We start from the raw sequence: 8583 nt of genomic DNA on the forward strand, positions 1-8583 counted from the left end.
GTGTCTGGAGCCAAAAATAATAGCCACTTATGGCCAATAGCCCAATAACGAACATTGGCCTTGTGAATCATAGAAACCCCCGGGCCGATGCATGTGTACTGTTGATGGCTGCACGGTGTTTACAGTGATGCCTGCCAAGGCATTGCCATCTGAATGATTGCAGCAGAATGGCTAGCAAATTCTTAGGGACTGAAAAAAATATGCTTAAAATCTGTATTTTCACTTAAAAAATACTTTTTACAGCCAGGAAAAAGTTTTATATGCTTCCTCAGATTTACCTGTCTAATAAAAAAACAGTCGGGCGGCGGGAGGAGCGGCAGCGGCCAGGCAGCCCAGCTTCGCGAAGGCTCTCGGCGCGCCGCGGCCCGCAGGCACCCGGCACGCGCCCGCCCCGCCGCCACGATGCCCAAGAGGAAGGTCAGCTCCGGCGAGGGGGCGGCGAAGGAGGAGCCCAAGAGGAGATCGGCGAGGTTGTCAGCTAAACCAGCTCCTGCAAAAGTGGAAACGAAGCCAAAAAAGGCGGCAGGAAAGGATAAATCTTCCGACAAAAAAGTGCAAACAAAAGGGAAAAGGGGAGCAAAGGGAAAACAGGCTGAAGTGGCTAACCAAGAGACTAAAGAAGACTTACCTGCAGAAAATGGAGAAACTAAAAATGAGGAGAGCCCAGCTTCTGATGAAGCAGGAGAGAAAGAAGCCAAGTCTGATTAATATCACACACCTGGTCCTATCAGTGGTCCCTGTTTCCCTTCTTGTACAATCCAGAGGAATATTTTTATCAACTATTTTGTAAATGCAAGTTTTTTAGTAGCTCTAGAAACATTTTTAAAAAGGAAGGAATCCCACCTCATCCCATTTTTTAAGTGTAAATGCTTTTTTTTAAGAGGTGAAATCATTTGCTGGTTGTTTATTTTTTGGTACAACCAGAAAATAGTGGGATATTGAATATGGGAGGCTTTGATTGTCTTGGGTGTCAGCTGAACATTCCACAGATGGGTGGTAGCTTTTCTATCCTATAATACAAAGCATACTAAATGGCAGTTTGGAGTCAGTTGTGCATTTAATGTCTTAAACACTTTAAATTACTTCTCTTCCCACGTTGTTTTTGGTAGAATTGTTTCCTAAAGCAAACCACTCACCCCTTGATCTTGGCTCACCTGGGCAGAATTTTGTGCACTCTGTATGTAACAACTTTGGTCGTGGTAGTCCAGTTCTTCTAGTAACTGTTAATGTGCTGTGAACGATTGACAATTTGAGTATGTAGTGTATATGATATTAAATTGTGAATTAGTGGGACTTACGATGTAACAGCATATCAATATTTGAAGATATTGGTACTTGATATTCTGCGAAGGAAAATTTGCCCCCAAATTTTAAGCTGGAAAGTCACTGGAATAACTGTTCAGAAAAGAATCACAACTACATGATTTTTTAGGTTTTTGGTACGTATGTTGAGAATTGTGTACAAATTGAAATGTCTGTGTACTTATCCTCAAAACAACCAATAAAATCTCAATTATGAAAAAAAAAAAAAAAACATTCACAGATGGTGGAAAAAATGGACTAATGATAATATTAACAATAAATTGATAATATTAATTGTATATTAATATACAATTGTAATTGATAATATTAATTATATATATACACACACACACATATATATATATAGTGCTTACTGTGTGCCAGGCATTCTTCCAAGCCCTTAACTTATACCGATTCATGAATTCCTTACAACAGCGCTATGAGTAGACAGTAATATGATTTTCTCTTTGCAGATGAAAACAACTGAGATTAAGCAATTTGCCCACAGCTAGTAAATGATGGGGTTGGGATTTAAACTATTCAGTTCAAAGCAGTTCAGCCTGAGTGCATTTTTGCAATCCCGACACTGTGTTAAAGTGGGGGGCACAGATGCAAGGGCTGGACCCATCTTTGCCCCAGCTTTAGTCTGTATGATGTCTATTGAGTATCTCTACAGGGAGTCGTGGTATATATCACGTATTGAAAGTCATACCCTCTAGAATCATGAGAGGGTTTATAAACTCAAATAGGCTTCAACAGGGCTTTAAGATCATCATATTGCAGCACCCCAGAAATACAGGTTTTCTTGGAACACCAAAAATTTTAGGGAAACATAATTCCTCAAAGGTGGTGCCAGCAAAGCCTTCCTACAATCTCAAAGCTCCCAGTTTCCTTGCTTGTTCCTGGTTCAAAAGCTTGGTTGCTGAATTAATCAAGATAAGCTAGAGTATGCTGCAGTAACAAAACTCCCAAATCTCAGTGACTTAAAACAATAAAGGCGTATTTATTTATTTATTGAAACTTTTTATTTTATATTGGAGTATAGTCGATGAACAATGTTGTGTTAGTTTCAGGTGTACAGCAAAGTGATTCAGTTATACATATACACGTATCTATTCTTTTTCAAATTCTTTTTCCATTTAGGCTGTTACATAATATTGAGCAAAGTTCCCTGTGCTATACAGTAGGTCCTTGTTGGTTATCCACTTTAAATATAGCAGTGTATGCACGTCAATCCCAAACTCCCTAACTCTCCCTCCCCTCAACCCTTCCCCGCTGGTAACCATAAGTTCGTTCTCTCAGTCTGTGAGTCTGTTTCTGTTTTGCAGATAAGTTCATTTGTATCCAATAAAGGTTTATTTTTCATGCATGATACATGCCATAGGTCATGGGCATGTAGGAAGATACTCGAATGTTACATGCCTAACCCAGGTTGCCAAGGGGTCTCTGCTCCTAGCGATTATTCAAGAACCCGGGATGACAGAGCAGCCACCATCTGGAAGTTGGCAGTTGCCACGCCAGAGGAAAAGAATGCCTGGGAAGTTCTTGCACCTGCAGTTAAAGTTTCTGCCTGGAAGAAACACAATTCATGGGCCCAAACTGGTCTCATGGCCTCACCCAACCACAGGAGACCAGGAAGTGCATTTCCTATATGTGCTGAAAGGGGGGAGAACAAGCAATCATTGGCAAACAGCATTAACAACCTGCATGAAGCTCAGTCTGGACCACCATGAGAAAGAGGATTTCAGAAAGCGCCCAATACACTAATCAGAATCTGCTGAGATCGTGGTAGCACAGTGAACAGGGATCAGTGCCAAGCTTTATTGAGTCTGACTTAAATACATTAGATTAGAAAGCACTCAATTTAGCCTGTTGTTTTCTTGACTTCAGTGACTGCTCCATCCATTTGTCTCTGCTTCCCTCCTCCCCTCCTCCCCCATCCACCTGCCAGGTTCCAAAATTGTACTAGTGATGCTGTTCAGCTGATTTTATTGATAGTGATTTAGAGGGTTGCATGAAACCATGATTGCAAAGGGTGAAGAACAAGAATGTATTTGAAAACATTTTACGTACTATCCACTGATTAAGTGTTCACCAGAGGGGGCTCTGTGGGACTCCTTCCCTCCCCCTCATGCGGTAGAGTCCTTTAATTTCGTCTGCACTATTTTTGCTGTGTGTAAGATAAGAGCTCTTCAGCACACAGAAACTTGCCATCAAATTTGATTCTGGACTGACCTAAGCAGAGGAGGTGAGAGAACTGTCACTGCTTCTCAGTTTGACTGATTGTGGGAAAAGGCTGGTCGCAAACGTGGTTGATCTGGGTGTGTCCTCCACAAGGGAAAAAGGGAAAGGGAATTGATTTTGGAGTCGTACAGACCTGGATTCAAATTTTAGCGGTGCCACTTTTTAGTGGGTGATCTTGGGCAGATCTTCATCCTTAAACAACTCAGTGTCAACTGATCTCTTTAAACAGACATAAAATAAGGAAAGCAGTAGGCTGCCATGACCTTGTCTTTGATTCTGACATCTTAGAAACTGTAGGGTTATTACAGCAGTGAACCCACAGGGCTCTGCTTCGGTGCAATATGTAAGCCCAGGAGACATAGGTTTACATGAACTTGTCACCCCCCCACCCCTTCAAAGGACCATAGTTAAAATATTTCAATGTGTGGTTCATATTTAGGGGGTCAAAAAATAGAGCTCACTACTAAAAAAACCTTTCAAGGAGAGATACATGAAAATAGTCTGGGCTGGGGTAGGATGTTGTCGGGTTACTGAGTGTAAGCAGCCTGATTTTAAAAATTACAACACCCGAATGCATCAAAAGTAGGAAAAGTCCAACCAAAGTGGTTGCTTTTATTCCTTTGTTATTGATGCAGTGCTGGGTGAATATACTCCATTGCATTTTGCAGAAAATGGATTTAAACCATATTTGTTGTTTTCTGTTTCATTAGAGTGAAAAGTATAACAATATGTGGTTGGAATAGAACTCATGAGTTCTGAGTAAATCAGTGAATCACTAGTATCATAGATGAATATCAAAGCAAAGGCTTTCCCTTAGATTCTATTGACTGCTCCCTCCCCAAGTCTAATCCTGGGGGACCTGGTAGCTTTCCTGCTCATTCCCATCTATGGCTGCAGTGGTGAGTTGTTAGAGCCTGGGACTACCGGACTAAAGATAACTTAATGAATCAAAATCCCTGGAGGTGTGGTCCAGGACTGAATTTTTATAAGTTCCCAAGACACTGATGTTTGAAAACCATTGACGTGGAGTCCACATATGAAATCGTTCCTAAACTCCGTTATCTGCAAAGAGAAGCATCACACCTTTGAAGGCTTGTGCAAACCAGAGGTGGAGTGTTCTACAGCTTGACCATGGGCAGAGAGCTTCCTGAAATTCAAGCAGGTACCCACTTCCTCCAAATTTATACTCAGAACTCCAATAAGCACCCAGAATAAGAAGTCATTTGCTAGGGATTTTCTACCTTTATTTTACATTAGTTCATTGACTTTTTTGTGACTTTTCCTAGATCTCTCCTTAAATTTTCATAGGCTTATGTCTTTCCCCTCTAACTATGGATGACTGTCTTGGCTGTGTCTTGCTACTTCTTTGTGTTTCCTCCAGTGCCCAGCACATAATCTGTGCTCTGTGGAGATCTATTAATTCGTTGATTTGGGTGCAACTCAAGTGTCAGTTCAGCTAAGGGGTTAAAGATGCCCTGAAGGAAATATCCATGTCTGAGTCTCCTGCTCCGTCCCTCCTGTGCCTGGAACAGTGCTGCCACAGGGCAGGTGGCCAGAATATGCATGCTGATTGACTGATTGACCTTAGACTTGCTATCTTATTTTGATCATTACCTTCATATCTTTAGGAAAGGCTGCTCCTGCTGGCAGCCGCCTGTGAACATTCAGGCATTCCTTTAGAAATGGCTGCTTCCTGGGTGGTTCCTCCAAAAGTTAGTGTTAACACCATCTGACTGCCTACCTGACATCTCCTCTTGGATGTCCAGTGGACATCTCTAACTGAACGTGCCCCAAACAGGGCTCCTCATCTTCTCTCCATTCTGCTCCATTCCCATGCTTCCCCTCTTGGGTAATGAAAACCCCATGCTTCCAGGTGTTCAGGTCCAAAACTTCAGAGTCCTCTTCTATGCCACTCTTCTTCTCGTATCCCATCTCCATCTGCAGTCAATTCTGTTCACTCAGCAAATGCATGCAGAATCTGACCACATCTCTGCACCTGCACGGATGCCGCTCTGGTCTTGGCCACCATCGTGTCTCGCGTGCATTTCTGCAGTGCCCTCATAAGTGGTCTCCTTGATTCCACCCTCACCCCCTCTAGCCCATTCTCAATACAGCAGCCGAGGTAAACCTCTGAAAAGTTACATTATGTGACTCTGCTGCTAAAACCCTACAATTCCTTGTTTCCCTACTTCCCCCAGAATGAAAGCCAAAATCCATAATTGGGCCCTTCTATACCTCTGTGACCTCATTTTCAATGACTTGTTGATCAATCCGTCCCAGAATCATGCCAGGACCCCCCCCCCGCCCCCGCCGCCACTCCGGAGGTGGCTGTTGTCTCTGCCTAGAATGCTTTTGTGCCCCGTGGATACCTCCTTGCTTCCTTCACATTCCTGCTCTGATACCATCGTCACAGTGATTCCCTCCCTTACCACTCAGTTCAACACTTTACCATCCCACCAACACTTGTTTGCAATCTTCTTAATTTTCCCATAGCGTTTACCACATTTTAGCATAATGTATAAACTGTTTAGTGTACTCATTGGTCTTATCTTTTCCCAACCAGAATGAAGGCTGGGCAGGGATTTTTGTCTGTTTTGGTCACTGATCTTTTCCTAGTGCCTAGATTATCTAGTAAATTGTTCAGGAAGGAAGGAGGGAAGGGAGGAAGGAAGGAGGGAAGGGAGGAAGGAAGGAGGGAAGGGAGGAAGGAAGGAGGGAAGGGAGGAAGGAAGGAGGGAAGGGAGGAAGGAAGGAGGGAAGGGAGGAAGGAAGGAGGGAAGGGAGGAAGGAAGGACAGACTCCATTTTGTTAGAAGCCCTAAATATTAGATCGAGGTTGTTAAGCCGAAATCAACATAAGTCCATGTTGTGTGGGGGAAGAGCACCAGATGACTAGTGAAGGAGGTAGTTCTCGCACACCGACTGTTTCTGATTGAGCTCTCCGTGAGTGGTCTGCAGTGCCTGCTCAGATCGATTAAATGGCTTCCTGTCTAATCAGCTCCCCATCAGTTACGTGCTATGTTCTCACCTGTCCGCCATATTGAATGGTGCACGGCTCCCTGTGGCTCCTTGTCGGGCTTTCAGAGCCATGGGTTTTGTGACGTAAAGTTCCAGGGAGGGTGGAAGGCGAACATATCCTACAGAGGTTGAGAGAATCTCCTTATTGGTGGCAAGGGTCCCCACTATAAGTGTCCCCTGGAAGCCGAGACCTTCTTGGGGGTACTGGATGATGCCAACCCAATGTGGAAGCTTTTAAACCATCACAGCTGATCTAGGAGTCACTGCTGCCTATGGTGAGGAGGTGGATCCAGGAAGGATGTGGGTGGGTGGGAAACCGTTGATGCTCATCAGCCATGTCCTCTGCACTAGCATTCAACAGCAGTGCTGGGCATTAATGGGGGAGGGTCTGTGGTCATTGCCAGGCCCATGATTCGCTGTGAATGCAGTCCTTAAAGCTATCCTCTAGGGTGCATTAAAGGTGAGTTCATCCCATTGATGTCTTCCAGCCATCAGTAACTCACTCTTTTGGGTGGGGTCCAAGTAGACCCATGTTGTGCTAGTTGACATACTCATGGGCTGAGTTATTAAAAGTCTTCGATGTGGTTCCAAAAGGCAAGGGCCACCTGTGAGGGTGGTTCCTCTGGGTGAAAGTGATTGTAGTGGTTTTACGACATGGTCACAAGTGCTTTGACACACTCCCCATCAAGAGGTGGGGTCTATGTCTCCTCCCTTGAATCCGGGGGCGCTCTGTGACCATGGTGTACCAACAGAGAAAGGTGAAGCGATGCCTAACCCTTCCAGGGTTAGGTCATTACATGTCATGCAGCTTCCACCTTGCTGGTGGAAGCACTTACTCTTGGAGCCCCGGACCACTGTGTAGAGTCTGACTATCCTGAGACTGCTATGAGTGGCGCCATGGAAGGCACTCCAAATGACGATCCCAGCTGGACAACCTCATCCTTCCTGACTCGGGCACCAGACCTGTGAGCCAAGAAGCCCCCTGGAAGTGAGTCCTCCAGACGTTGTGGAGCAGAGAACCTTCCCCGCTGTGCCCTTTCTGAATTCCTGTCCTACAGAATCCTTGCGCGTAATCACGTGGATGTTGTTTCATGCCACTAAGTTTTGGGGTAGTTTCACAGCAATACGTACGTAACAGGGAAAACGGCATATGGGAAAAATACCAGCTTTGGAGTCAGTTACAGACAAGTTCAAATGCCAGCTCCTACTCAGCTAGCTCTGTGACCTTGGACAGGGTCTGATACAGCTTTAAAGGGGAGAATATCACCTATATTTCAGGCTGACGTGTGGATTAAATGAGGTAATACATGTACAAGGCTTATCATGTGTTAGGCTTTTGAAAAATAAAATCTTAGTTTCCCTCTTTTTCCCTTCCCTTCCCTTCCACCCTGGGAAGAAGAAAACAGTATAACCTATGCGAGTTTATCCAATGCATATTGTGATCCCAGGGTGGGTCACTCTGCATTAGAGCTGTCAGATCACTTGTCCCACTGCCCCGCCTGCCTCCCCCTGTTCCTCTAGGCAGGGCCGGCTCTCTACAAACTTGAGCTTGGCCCAGGGCCTGGCTCAAAACACTCGCTCTGTAAATGTCGTCAAATAACCGTGTTGAAGAAATGTCCACAGGCAGAAAGCAGAACCTGTGTATATGACTTCGTTGTGGGATAGCGGTGTATGAGGAATTATATCTCTAAGAATTAAAACTGATTTTTAAAAGTCAGACTCTAGCACTTGATTGCCAGGGATCAAATCCTGGCTCTGTTCCTTATTGGCTGTGTGACCTTAGCCAAGGTACAAAACCTCCTTGTGCTTACAACTCTCCATCTACAAAATGGTACCTACCTAAGAGGTTTGTTGTGATGAGTACACACTATGCATGAAGCACCTGTAACAGTGCCTGCCTGGCTCACGGTAACAACGTAACGTTGCTCCTCAAAGTGTGGTCCGTGGACCAGGTGAATCCACAACATGGATGAACATGTTAGAAATGCAGGAATCTCGGACCTCAACACAGACCAGTCAA

General features: G+C 44.5%; 1 protein-coding gene across 1 annotated transcript; it reads left to right on the plus strand.

Moving 5' to 3' along the window:
- The first annotated feature begins 304 nt into the window (after positions 1–304).
- On the plus strand, positions 305–796 carry LOC133076295 (non-histone chromosomal protein HMG-14-like). The gene has a single exon (XM_061170853.1). It carries the CDS (start codon positions 403–405, stop codon positions 706–708), a length of 306 nt encoding a protein of 101 aa, XP_061026836.1. The 5' UTR covers positions 305–402; the 3' UTR covers positions 709–796.
- The last annotated feature ends 7787 nt before the right edge of the window (positions 797–8583 follow it).

Source organism: Eubalaena glacialis, chromosome 16 (assembly GCF_028564815.1).
Source record: "Eubalaena glacialis isolate mEubGla1 chromosome 16, mEubGla1.1.hap2.+ XY, whole genome shotgun sequence".
In the NCBI taxonomy this organism is placed as follows: Eukaryota; Metazoa; Chordata; class Mammalia; order Artiodactyla; family Balaenidae; genus Eubalaena; species Eubalaena glacialis.

Coding starts and splice junctions, on each gene's coding strand:
- LOC133076295 (XM_061170853.1), top strand. CDS start 403: ATGCCCAAGAGGAAGGTCAGCTCCGGCGAGGGGGCGGCGAAGGAGGAG.